This window comes from Culex quinquefasciatus, chromosome 3 (genome assembly GCF_015732765.1).
Source record: "Culex quinquefasciatus strain JHB chromosome 3, VPISU_Cqui_1.0_pri_paternal, whole genome shotgun sequence".
Taxonomy (NCBI): Eukaryota; Metazoa; Arthropoda; class Insecta; order Diptera; family Culicidae; genus Culex; species Culex quinquefasciatus.
Window position 1 is genome coordinate 7,808,483 of NC_051863.1, and position 13,815 is coordinate 7,822,297.

At 38.1% G+C, this 13,815-nt stretch overlaps 2 protein-coding genes and 1 long non-coding RNA gene across 3 annotated transcripts; 2 read left to right on the forward strand and 1 right to left on the reverse strand.

Annotated features, from left to right (window-relative positions):
* Positions 1-436: 436 nt before the first annotated feature.
* LOC119765014 lies at positions 437-6,349 on the forward strand. The gene is made up of 2 exons (XM_038266436.1): positions 437-1,222; positions 6,197-6,349. The coding sequence occupies exons 1-2, from the start codon at positions 437-439 to the stop codon at positions 6,347-6,349; spliced, it is 939 nt and encodes a 312-aa protein (XP_038122364.1).
* A 68-nt stretch (positions 6,350-6,417) lies between these two features.
* On the forward strand, positions 6,418-6,813 carry LOC6045492. Its single transcript, XR_005278903.1, has 2 exons — positions 6,418-6,573; positions 6,640-6,813. It is a non-coding gene; the product is annotated as an uncharacterized LOC6045492 (long non-coding RNA).
* LOC6053007 (odorant receptor 10a) lies at positions 6,758-12,587 on the reverse strand. The gene is made up of 6 exons (XM_038265781.1): positions 12,235-12,587; positions 11,984-12,173; positions 11,531-11,918; positions 11,283-11,381; positions 8,686-8,838; positions 6,758-8,623 (listed from the first exon to the last, which is right to left on the reverse strand). Exons 1-6 carry the CDS (start codon positions 12,578-12,580, stop codon positions 8,573-8,575), a joined length of 1,227 nt encoding a protein of 408 aa, XP_038121709.1. The 5' UTR covers positions 12,581-12,587; the 3' UTR covers positions 6,758-8,572.
* Between the last annotated feature and the right edge of the window lie 1,228 nt (positions 12,588-13,815).

The window sequence follows — 13,815 nt, forward strand, 5'->3', positions numbered from 1 at the left end:
TTTTTTTTTGGTATTTCTGTTGGAATTGCTTGTTTGAAATGTTTGAAAATCTCTACCACAGACTGTGCTGTACTTTAAGAGGAGAGATTGCGTCAATTTTCAAACGATTGGCATTTAAGATAGAGTTCATCAAATTCCACCATATTTTGGGAAAGTGTTACTAGACTATTTAAGAACAATTCTACGTTAAAAGATTTTCGGTGTTATTTAAATTGTTTTTGAAATTAAGAAGCTACGAGAGGTGTATCGTTTTTAGACCCACCCCCACTGACGGTACTCTGTTTATGAAATAATTATTTTACAAATTGAATTCGTGCAAAATGAACGTGCCAAATATTAAATTGAATTGATGACCACATTTGTCCCATCAATTATTCAACTCGAATGCACAACTTGGCAATTGTATTAAACATTTCCTGACCAGTCACATACGAAAATGTCCCGGAAGAAGTTCTCCCGGTGGTGTCTCTACTTTCACCACTACTGTCTGCTATTCCTGGGCCAGTACCCGTTCTGTTACGATCGAGCCCGGCGTCGGTTCCGCACCAGCTATCCTCTGCTGGTGGTTACAATCTCGCTTAAACTGGTGACGGTGATTCTTGGGCCGTTTGCTTCGTTACGGTATCTAGAGAGCGTTCGCTCGATGCCTGTTTCGATTCTTCCGGTGGCGTTGAACTTCATATCGGACGAAATTTACTGGTACCGGGAGGTGGCTCTGCTGGTGCTGTTTCTCACCAATTCGTCGGGATTCCGTGATACCTTGAACAACAGCATCGCTCTGGAACAACAACTGACGAAACACTTTGATGTTCCACGTGGCACTAACCGGTTGTACGAAGCTTTGGTGGTTCTGAAACTTGCCGTTGCTTCCAGCTGTGTTGTGTCCTTTTGCTCAGCATCAGTCGGTGGAGTTCTGGAAAATGCATACACCATATTGAGCATTACCCTCTTTTTGAAAGGATTTTTCTTCGCGGATCAGTTCGTCATATGTTTGGAAATGATTTGCGCCAACTTGGAGCTGCTGTCGAGCAGTTTGAGACAGCTCACGACGGAACTCGCACACGTGTTTGCCGGATATGACGAGTTGCGGTGCTGCGAGAACCTGAACCGAGTGGCGATTGCACACTCCAAGATCTACCGGCAGTTCAACAGCATCTCGCAGCTCTTTGCGGCGCCAATGTTGTTGTGGTTGCTGTTGCTCTATAATGGAGTTATCCTTGTGGTAGGTATTTTTTTCGATAGTTGTTGGTCAAACTAAAAAGTGACAAACTGTCACTTTTTACACGGTGCTCACGCACACTATCAAAACAAACGTTTGATATTGTGTGTGTGAACTTCGTGTAAAAGGGGTGTCAAACTAAAAAGTGACCCCGTTCGTTTGACAACAGTTGGTGTCAAACCATCGGGGCTTAAGTGTAGTTGTAATCGAGCTAGTAATCGAAACTAATGATTTATCAGGAAATCTGCTGTTTCACACAGAAAATTGATTTGGACAACTGCTTTTGAAAACAGATTTGATGCTTGTTTTTGTTTAGATGAATTAAAAGCCAAGTCGATGCCGTCGTGCTAAACAAAAACGAGAGCACGCAATGTAAACAATAACAAACAGGTTCTGTGTGGTTGACCGAGCCACGTAGCCCAGTGCTAACGCTTCCGCCTCGTAAGCGGTAGATCGGGGTTCAAATCCCGGCTCGGACCAACACAACTGGTGAGCTTTTCCCTTATGGATTCGATTGCTTAGTAAAGGGAAGGTAGTGTATCGTTACAAACTGGTCACAAACTGAGCTTTGTAAACGCCGACCCCAATACTCTTCAAGGGTGTTCCCCTCAGGAACTGGGAATGATTTACTTTTTTTCTGTGTGGTTGATCATTTTGTGCATCGTCTTGGTTGAATTTGGTTGCTGGAGTCCAGAGTTATAATTACACATGTTTACGAGAGTCGTTTTTATAATAAAAACACATATATTTTGCAATTAAAAACAACACGTCTTATTCCACACAAATTAACCACAAAACTGATTTGACAATCTTCATTCTTTCTTTCGCCAGCCGCGCGCGTTGTTTTCTCGCGCGTAGTTCTCTCTCGCAGCTCGCTAGCGCGCTCTCGCACTCAATCCGCAAGCTGTCTGCTAACAAGGCAATATTCATGAAGGTGCGCACTTTTTGTTGCGTTCTTAAATCTTATTTATGAATTATATCATTCTTAAAATAAATACTCATCATTACACATAATTTATTACATATTCAATCCTGCAACCCATAATCTCTACACCTCACTATGGGCCATCTCCATACAAACAGGCGGCCAAATTATTTTTTTTTGCTTTTTAAATGTTTTTTCATACAAATTTGGGTAATTGTATGGTATTGAAATGATATACGTCGATTTTTATGACTTTTCATGTTTTTCAATAGTTGATTGTTTATAATAAATAGTCTTTTCATACATTTGCAAGTGCAACAGAATTGCGTATATATTGTATTGCAAGTTTATATTATTAAATTATGGATAAGCTATTACATCCCCACTTTAAGGACACAACCCCTCCCTCCTGTTTCTTTCACCCCCCCCCCCCTCTCCTTCCCACCAACAAAATTTTGTTAAGCGTAATAAATTCATTTTAAGTCAAATATTTATTATTTACTGCTGTGTGTTTCTTTTTGTGAGTCCATGCCATATAACTTGAGACCCCCTACCCTAACAGAAAAATTAATTTTATTCAAAATATTAACTATGAAGTAAAACGATAAAAATAGAGTTTGTGACAGCTTCAGGATATGTTAAAGGTATTTTTATGATGTTTTATACTAACCAACATAGAACTTAAATGTGAATCAGTTTCATGGATTGATCGCAGAAATTCATCATGCTAAGTCAACATTTTGCTGAATACTTTTCCGGTATCAAACTGAGATTCTCCAGTTTCGCTTGAGAAACTTCGGTACGAATACCTTATTTTGACTAAGGTACTCAATGTAGGCAACAGAAAATTCCAATAAAGTCATTTCGAACTTCTTGAAACCAGGTATTGATTTTTGAAGCGACGATGCCCACGAAGTAGGTAGCAAAGCAAGTGAAATAAACGGGCGCATATGTAGATTGCAGCAAATTTTGATAAAACGTAAATGTTCAAAATGGCATATCTCCGAAAACGCAAAAAATCGCAGGCTGGAAATTTCAGCAATGTTAGATTATAATCCAATCTTTCAAGTGATCTTAGTTTCATGTTTAGCATCGGTTAGCAAAAAAGTACTCGATTAACAAACACAAAAAAAAATATGATTTGTCAAAAAAATGCTCCAGTTATTCGATGGTAACTTCAGTTTTTGGTTTAGAAACTACATTTTATCTATTAATAGTTTCAAAGCTTATCTCATTACCTTTCCAACGATGTATATTTGTCCTAGTAAAACATTTAAAATGGCTGAGCTATGTTAAAATTAAACAATCAGCCTTTTTTACGAAAAACGCTAGTTTTTTACTCCATTTTTTGACTTTCAGCTTGCGTATCTCCATAACGAATAAACTTAGAGCTTTGAAAATTTGGATTTTTCTTAGTTAGAATGTTTACTTTCGAGAAAAAAATACCAAAAAATATTTGGAGAAGGTCACTTTTTTGAAACTTGGCCACCCAATGTACCATAGTGCACCTGTGTCAAACGCGTTCTGACCTGAATTCCCTTTGCAAATTGTCGCATTTACATAAATTTTCAGGCTGTGTCAAGATAGCACGACAAGATTGAAACTTCTTTCATAGGAAACGTGACAAAAATCCTCGGAGTTTCTTCGGTTTTTATTGAATATCTCAGGATTGAAATCGAATTTTGGGGATCTGTGAAGGTCAAAGGGTGAGGTATTGTGAGCTGCATAAAATGGCGTTTTTAGCTCAATTTGGCCCAAAATGCATGTACGACAAGTTGGCACGACGAAGATTTATAATATTAAATTATTTTTTTCCTCAATTCAGTTTTGAAAATATTTAATTTTCCTGTCATTCCATGGTGAAAAAATTGCCAACTTATTATCATCGAAAATAACAGTGCTGAAAAGTTCATTAAAGCACCAATATGAGTACACTCAACCCCCGGTGGTTGGTCACTTTTTCGTTTGACGCTTTTTTAGTTTGTACCCCGTTGGTTGGTCAAAGTCAAACTAAAAAGTGACGAACTGTCACTTTTTACACGGCGCTCACGCACACTATCAAAACAAACGTTTGGTAGTGTGTGTGAACTCCGTGTAAAAGGTGTGTCAAACTAAAAAGTGACCCCGTTCGTTTGACAACAGTTGGTGTCAAACCATCGGGGTTTGAGTGTACTGAAAACTTTGTAGGTTTTTGAATTGAACAAACACGAAAAAACGAAACTATTGGCACTACGCCCCCCGGGGCATGGCCTTCCTCTAACGTGGGATTTCTGCTCCAGCGCCTCTGACGAGACAGGAGAAACCGGGACCGACGTTTTACTTCACCATCCGATAGAAGCTGAACAAACACACGGACGCTAGACTAATGCTGAAAAACAAACGTTTCACTGAAATATCCTATTCATAAGTTCAAACAATTAGATTTTTGATACTTAATGATTTTTTTTAATAAAATTATTTTTATTAGGTCCTTTTTGGTGATGGGACCTGGTTAGGACCGAGTCGGCATACTAAATAATTTTTGGATCTAAAGTAATCATCACAACGTCCTTCCTTAACCTGATACAAAGTGTTATACTAACAGGCTATCGTTTCCAATAAATTACAAATTACAAATAATTAAAGGTTGTAAAAATTAACAAAAATTATAAAGAAAAAAAAAATTACAAGATAAATGTAAAATGTAAAGTGATCAGTTTTTAACAAAAATTAAATATTCTACAAAATTGTTACATGAAAATTAATAAAACTATTCGGGAGTATCATTTGTTCAACCTAATCACGGGTATGAATCTTCTAGCAATTTCAATATGGCGACTTGTATCAGGTGAAAGTGAGGCATTTTCGCTAGTTCTCACTGTTCTGTGTTCTGCGTGCACGTCCGCAAATATCGACCACACACATACTAACACAAAGCGCCACCAACAGGCAAAAGGTAGTTACGAATATTTTTGGCACTTTTGTTTAAAAATATGCGGTTTTGCAAAAACAAATAACAAAACCAACTTTTAAGTGTAGTTCGACTATCAAACTTGTAATTCGTTGCTGATTTGTTAGGATTTTTTTTTAATAAAAAGTTTTTTTGTAGCAACCCTTTTGGGCAGACATTTCTGTTGTCACCTTTTGGTTCCTTGGATTAGCCATGGATAATTTCACAGTGTAATAAACAGGGCAGCTACCACCACGCGGCGCCACCGTTTTGATTGAGAAAATGATACAGGTTTTTCGGACGAGTTTCAATCCCGTGACCTAATCCAATCTAACCCTAGCGCAGTCAATCTTCCAAAGTCATCTTGAAGCATGCCCTCGCTTGATTAACGAGTACACTCAAACCCTGATGGTTTGACACCAACTGTTGTCAAACGAACGGGGTCACTTTTTATTTTGACACCCTTTTTACACGGAGTTTACACACACTACCAAACGTTTGTTTTGATAGTGTGCGTGGGCGCCGTGTAAAAAGTGACAGTTCGTCACTTTTTAGTTTGACTTTGACCATCCAACGGGGTACAAACTAAAAAATTGTCAAACGAAAAAGTGACCAACCTTCGGGGGTAGAGTGTAGCATTCTTCTTGAAGTGTCATACTCGTTAAAGTGGCCAATAGCGTGGTTCACGTTTCTATGAAAAAGACAAAAGTTGTTATTTTGTCTTGCATCAACCGGAATTTCGTTCTTTTATGTCCCCAGAAGCACTCCTGAAAATTTGAGCCCATTTGGTAAGGTCTAGGAGCTCCAGTTTTAATTTGAAATTTATATGGGATTTTGATTTATTTTCCATGGGAAACTATCTTTTTTTACATTGTATTAGGAATTTTTTTTTATAAATCGATTAAATGACTTGATTCTTATAGTAGGAGATAGGTTTTGAACTGGGGAACAACTTTGTAGAACATACCAACATGCTAGGAAGTGACCCTTTAAAGATACAGATACTTTTAGATGGTGGCTTTTGAAGGGGCCAAGCCAACTGTGTTAAGTTAACCGCAGCGATGATTCGTCCAAATGTATTGCGTTTGAGCACGGATGAACTTTTCTCTTTCTCTTTCTGCAGGTATTCCTGGAGCTTACCTATGCGTACTTGATGCTGAACGATCTCGGGGAAGTAGTTCCCAACAAGCTGATCGTGGTCACAATGTTTGTCCTGTTTTGCGCTGATATTTGGCTTTTAGTCCGCATCAGCACCTGTATCAGAGAAAAAGTATGAAGTCTTGATGATATTCCTTAAAACTTGTGATGTCTAAGTTGGGAATCACTTAATCGTTACAGCAACAGCAATTCGAGCAAACTATCCAAAAATTGGCGTTCTCGCAGCTCAAAGATGAACGGGTTAAACTAATGGTGCGACTTCTTTGGATGCAAGTGAAGCATGAACGGATGGAAGTTTGGTTCGGCGATGTCGTCCGGATTGACCACTCGTTGATTTTGGCGGTAAGTTTTGGAGAATCTTGTACTGAACATTTGAAAGGGTTTTTTTCATCATTAAATTTTTTGCAGATTTTCTCATCGACTCTGAAATATCTCGTTCTACTGATCCAGTTTCAGCTGCAGGGTGGCCACTGAACTCGGCTCAAAGTGCTGAAGGTAATTCGGTTATCAAATGAAACGAGGCGTCTAACTGCTTTTATGCTTGCAATAAAACTGTTGAAGCCGAACGAGGTGAAGCGTTCCCTAACGAGACACAAGCTTTTATTCATAAACAGCTCTAATAAAAATAGTTCTACTTAGATAATTACTATCCTTTATTAGATTCATTTAGCATAAAATTAACTTCCTTTTGTCTATACCGTCGTCGTTGGCGTCCTGGCGATGGCGAAAGGAGAAGGGTGGTTCTGCTCCTCGTTTGCATCTTTTATGAGATTTTCAAGCTCGGTGGGGGGAGGTTCAGCAGAAGCAGCCACGGGAAGGTGCTAACGACATCAGGTGGCTCCAGAGGGGGAGTAATAGGGAGCGGTGTGACAGTCAGCTGTTCTACGCTGTAGGTGGTGTGGCGCGAAGCGTACCTTTGAATGCTTCCGGATAATTGCTGCTTCGTTGGGTGGTTATTCCACTCAGTTAACTCTGTGACGGTGGAGCCAGCGGGTAAGTATAATTTTAACTTTTGATTATCTTTTCTTGAAATGTTTATTTTTTTTCGAATAGATTTAAACCCAAATTTAATTACCAAAAAAGTCGATTCATAGTTGGTATTTGGTCCAAAACATTTAGTTTGGCCATAAAATGAAAGCCAAGCTAATAGTTCCACACTAGGTAATTCGACTAGCCATTTAACTGCAAGTCCAATCAAGGACAACCCAATTAAAACGTAGAAGGATTTTGCATAATCCAAAAGTAACGTTGCCGGCTGCCACCCCGTGTGTACTTGTCGCATTAGTAGAGTCACAGACAATCAGACGTAAATCAGGCGACAGGTGTATTAACAAACGCATGTGGTGAATTGAAATCTGCCGTGGTGAGTTGCATTCAAATTGACAGTTAACTTTTTGATTAATGAATTTCAAAAAATGTTTTAACGTCCGTTTGTCTGTGTTAGAGTGCTGATTCTGGATCTAGCCAAGAACCTGGCACCGTCAGCGGCGTGGCCATCGCGTAACGTCCCTGGGGTAGATTGCCAGCAGAAAAAGGAGGGAATTTCATTACCGTGTGCCCTCCATGTCCTGGCTCAACCCGCGACCGTACGACGCGTGAGATGTACCGTGTTCATGACCATCCGTTTCGAATTGCCGGCGGCGACGGCGGGTTGGTTCGACGACCATCATCCGCTGCCACCATCGCCATCTGCAGGACAAAGGCCGCAGGCAGGATGGTTGTGAAGAAGCGAATCGCCTGTTGGATCGCGTATTAAAAATAAACGTTCCGAGATTTCTACTTGAGGGGTGGGCACGACTGACATTGGAATTTGAATTGTGATTGTCCTCTATGTTTTTATTAAATGTTGTTTACTCAAATATCATAAAAATTTTGATTTGTACGATTATCTTAACATGATTTCTCCTCTTGTTAGATATTATGAGATAATTTAGTAAACGACTTTAGCTCAAATTTCAAGCCAAATTTTCAAAATCATGCAAAAAAAATCTTAGTCGCAACTAAAGCATCTAAAATGGGTGTAAAATTAACCCACTATCCAGTTCATGGTCTCGGTTTCAGTTCCGGCGAGCGCCACCTTACGGACTTCCATGGACGGTGCACGCTACGAAGGGAACATTGTCGAGGACTGGATCCAAAGCAAAGCGGGATGCTACAGTGTGCCGTGCACTCTAGGAAATGAGTTAGATTATCTATGGCGCTGTGACTCGCGTGATTTGATATCCTTATGCAGGGAGTGTGTATGATAGGGTGGCGGGGTCGCGTCATTAGTGGACCATCCCCCTGGTGGTGAACTGTGGCCAGCGGGGATGGGAGGGCAATTATTCCGGTCGTTAAGTTTTTACAAGAATGTCTGCATCAAGGTTACCCAGGATCCGGCCGTACGGATGATCTATATAAAAAAAACAGAAATTACAGATTTGTATACGCAAAAAAAGAGAGTTGAAAACGCACCATCCCGAAAGTGGCCACCGATGCTTCGAAAAAGGGCACCTCGAGGCCGGAAGGCTTCCGAGCTCGTATCATCATCATCTGGATTAGCCGGCGGACGTCCTTATCGTAGCGATACCATGGAAAGTCGTAGGCGCTACGGCGAATCCGTTCGCTCTGTAATCAATCAGGCAAAGAGCGTACAACAGCGGGGAATGCAGTTGGTTGAGGGCAGAAACACTGTCAGAGGTTCAGAACGAACGCGCTTTCAAATAATAATAAAAAAACAGAAACCAAAAAAACAAAAAATAGAACAAGTAAAAACCAAAAAACCAAAAAACCAAAAAACCAAAAAACCAAAAAACCAAAAAACCAAAAAACCAAAAAAACCAAAAACCAAAAACCAAAAACCAAAAACCAAAAACCAAAAACCAAAAACCAAAAACCAAAAACCAAAAACCAAAAACCAAAAACCAAAAACCAAAAACCAAAAACCAAAAACCAAAAACCAAAAACCAAAAACCAAAAACCAAAAACCAAAAACCAAAAACCAAAAACCAAAAACCAAAAACCAAAAACCAAAAACCAAAAACCAAAAACCAAAAACCAAAAACCAAAAACCAAAAACCAAAAACCAAAAACCAAAAACCAAAAACCAAAAACCAAAAACCAAAAACCAAAAACCAAAAACCAAAAACCAAAAACCAAAAACCAAAAAACCAAAAAAACCAAAAAACCAAAAAACCAAAAAACCAAAAAAACCAAAACACCAAAAAAAAAAAAACAAAAAAACCACAAAAAAAAACTTAAAAATATAGAAATCAAAATACAGACATGCCTCGGTTTAGCACCGCATATGGGGGATGCAAAACCGAGGCACAGAGCTTATGGGATTCTGGCTATATGGGAGACATTGGCTACAATCGTATAAAAAAACATGCAAACATAAAAATATTATAGTGTTTTGGAATCGGGAAGTATTTTCAAAAGAATTTTGTTATTACATTCGAAATTTATAAAAAAAATCTGATCGTTTGATACCCATATTGTAAAAACTGAAATTTTAAGTATTTTTTCAAAAATACGTAGTTTTATGAAAATTTTGGGTGTTTAAAAAAATGGCACCTATGCTTTTGCTTATGGTTATGCTTAATTTTGGGTGTTTAACAAAATGGTTTAACATTCAAAATGTATGAAAAATTCCAATCATTTGATACCCATATTGCAATAAAAATAATTTAGAGTATTTTTTCCAGAAACATTGCATTTTCAAAATACAGAAAAAAAATCGTATTTTTGTGAAAATTTTCATGAACATATAATTTTAATGGATAGCTGACATCATCCCGATTCCGATTAATTTTTTGATGTTTGCATGATTTTTCATACGTTTAAAGCCAATGTCTCCCATGTAGCTAAAATCCCATAAGCTCTGTGCTTAACCGAGGCGTGCAAAACCGGGGAATGACTGTAAACAAAACACGAAAAAAAAAATCAATAAACCGAAAATAAACTAAACATTATAAAACCAAAATAACAAAAACCGAAAAAACTTAAAAACACCAAAAAATAAAACATAAAAATAATAAAACCCGAAAAATTAACAGAAATTCTGTTTTTGCTTTTTTAAAAGCAAGAATAAAAAAGACCAAAAAAACAGCTAAGCTAAACAAAAAATCTTAAAAAACCAAAATCAATAACCAAAACATAACAAAGTACGGAAAATTCTCGTATATTTGGCAGGTTAAGCATTCGCTCCTAATTCCATCCAATTTTCTGTTTAAAACCAAAAAAAAAAAAAAACAAAAAAAAAACAAAAAACTAAAAAACAAATTAACTAAAAAAACTAAAAAAACTAAAACAACTAAAAAACTAAAAAACTAAAAAACTAAAAAACTAAAAAACTAAAAAACTAAAAAACTAAAAAACTAAAAAACTAAAAAACTAAAAACTAAAAACTAAAAACTAAAAACTAAAAACTAAAAACTAAAAACTAAAAACTAAAAACTAAAAACTAAAAACTAAAAACTAAAAACTAAAAACTAAAAACTAAAAACTAAAAACTAAAAACTAAAAACTAAAAATTAAAAACTAAAAACTAAAAACTAAAAACTAAAAACTAAAAACTAAAAACTAAAAACTAAAAACTAAAAACTAAAAACTAAAAACTAAAAAACTAAAAAACTAAAAAACTAAAAAACTAAAAAACTAAAAAACTAAAAAACTAAAAAACTAAAAAACTAAAAAACTAAAAAACTAAAAAACTAAAAAACTAAAAAACTAAAAAACTAAAAAACTAAAAAACTAAACTAAATGGAAAATTCTCGTATGTTTGGCAAGTTTAGCATTCGCTCATTCGCTCCTAATTCCATCCAATTTGCTGTTTTTCACTATTTGAACAACTCTTTTTTTGCAAGTCTATTTATAGAAACTTGCTTGCTCACTTTTTATTAATAACTTGAACAAATCAAAAACCAAAAAAAAAACACCAGAAAAACTAAAACAAATAAAACCAAAAAAGAAAAAAAAAACTAAAACAATGTGAATTTTCAACTTTTAAGCGTTTTAAAACCCTGACAGTACAAAAAAGCTCCCAAAAAGTGCCATTACAGTTGACTTACCTCTTCCAGCAGCAGCGTCCCCCCGTACGAGTAGACATAGATCTCCGTGAGAATGCCGAGCGACCCGAACATGTAGATAAGCTTCTTGAAGCCCTCGGACTAAATTGGAGCACTTGGTCTTAATCACTCAACACAAAAGAGGGGAAATTCTCTTTCGAATGACTCGTCAATGTGTGGTCGTCAACCCATCGAGATTCAAACGAGTCCCCGAAAAGATTCCCCTTAAGGGTCAGCCTAATTGGACCTACCTGCATCAGAATGAGACAGGCCAGTCCGATCTTGACGGCGGCGATGGTGTAAACCGCAAACACGTTCGGCATGAACAGCGAGGACATTTCCCGGGAAATTTCGATAGCCTGGTTGTGTCGTTGGGCGATTAGCTTCAACTGGGCCAGGATCTGGCCGTTTTCGGCGGGGGTTGGGTTCGCTGGGTTGACGGCGGTCCCGGGGGGTTCTTCGCGGCCCAGGGACTCGAGCTGCTGTTGGACGATGCGAAATTGGCTGGTGACAAGGAGGCACACACCGATGAACAGACCGTCACCTCCGGCCAGCATGAAGCAGGGGGTGAACGTGATGAAGGCCAGCAGTAGGAAGGTGAACTCAAATACCGGAGAGTACGCGTAATTGTACGGTAAGCTGTGAAAAGAAGTCGTTGTAGGTATTGAAATAGTGTTGGCGTTTTGTGGGTTGTTTCAACGCACGCCACTAGCGCCGGTAGAAGATAGATTCTTGGTTCATCCGGTGCTACTACTGCATGATAGATCATTGTCGCCATCGGAAGGAGACAGAAGAATATACAGGTCATTATGAAGAACGTTAGCTCGAATTTGGTGAACTGGTGACCCCAATAGTTGGCCCATTGGTAGATGGATTTCTCGCCGGCTTTTCCTTCTGTAGAATTCAATGTTTAACCCAAACAAAAGTGACATCCAAACCACCAGCCCTAACTTACGATCATGCAGCTCCACCAGCTTGTCCAGCAGCACCTTCAGCTTCTTCCGCTCCCCGATCAGAATCAAACACTTGAGAATCGCGTCGATCCGGCTCGGCGTGGGACAGATTCCTTCCAGGGCCGCCAGCACGTCACCCTCGCGCATCTTAATCCACCCGTAGCGAATCTCCCAGTAGCTCAGCTGGATCTGGAACCAGTAGTGAAACACAAACACACCCACCATGGCCCAATGCAGGAAGCCGGAATCGCCCGGATAGTACCCGATGATACGGAACGTCTTGCGTTGCAACTGCAGCGGCCCGTACTGGGACTCCCCGAAGGGAACTACCTTCGAGGTTCTGGCCATCTTTTTTTATTAGTGAATCGAGACTCCTTTTATATGATTTTTTTCGAACAGATAAGGAGTTGACATGGTTTCCAGCGAAACGTAAACTAAAGGATTTTAACTTGCTCGCCATTCTTTGGGAAATTCTGTCAACAGGTTGCAACCTGTTGGTGAAAGACTTTGATTGATGGAAGCGCACCGCGAAGGGCAATTAGTCACAGTTTGATTATAGATTCAACAGGTTTGCAACTGGTAGTTGCAAAATGTGAAAAATGTGGGTAACCTTTCAGGCCATTAGTAGATATAAAAATCCGCTTAGAATTCGAAAAAAGTTGTAAGAAATGCTTTTGTAGCCACGTTTTTAGAACGAAAATCTAAATTAGAATGGGTTATTCTACGTCAACAGGATACACTTTTGTTCTCGAACTGCACCGCAACTTTACATTCTCAGCTCTATTCTCCTCTGTAATTATTGAATTATTATTATTTTTTTGAATCGGTCATGTCAAGTCAGTTTAAAATGATCCACCTTTTTACAAGTGTGCTTCCAAGGCTTATAGGATCTTACAGCATATGACTTTTGAAACGTTTCCGTTAAATTACTTATGAGCAATTTCAGCCTTAAACAGGAATTTTTTAGGTACTTTTTTCCCGACCCTCTCCGATTTCAATGAAACATTGTAGACATGTTATCCTAGGCCTATAAAAGCTATTTTTGTGTATATGGAGCCAGTTACACTCGATAATGACATTTGAGAAGGGCGTAAGTGTTTTAAATATTTTTGTGTTTCGTAATTTAAATATTGCTGTATCTCGAACCGTTGCATCGTATCAAAAAGTGGTCAGAGACAAACTTGGAGGAATTTTGGCGGGATTTCCGAAAAAAAACACTGAACGAAAAAATCACGCCACTTTTATGAGATTTTTTGATTTTTAAATTTAAAAGTCAAATTTGTAGGTGAGCCCACGATTTTTTTCGTTCAAAATTTTTGTGAAAATAGCCTAAGATGTTACAAAAAGACTCACGAAAAATGCAGGATGGAGCAACTCACCTAAAAAATACAAAAATCATTAACTGAAACTGTTTTTTTCAAAAGTGCTCTAAACGTCAAAATTTTCGAGAGTCGATTCTCCAGACAATTTTATATAAAAGTCTCCATATTGATCATTGTCCTAAGTCCAATCCTCGTGAAGTTACAGTGGTTTTAAAAATAAAAATGTTGAAAAAATAGGTTTTTTATGGTTTTTGGCAATTT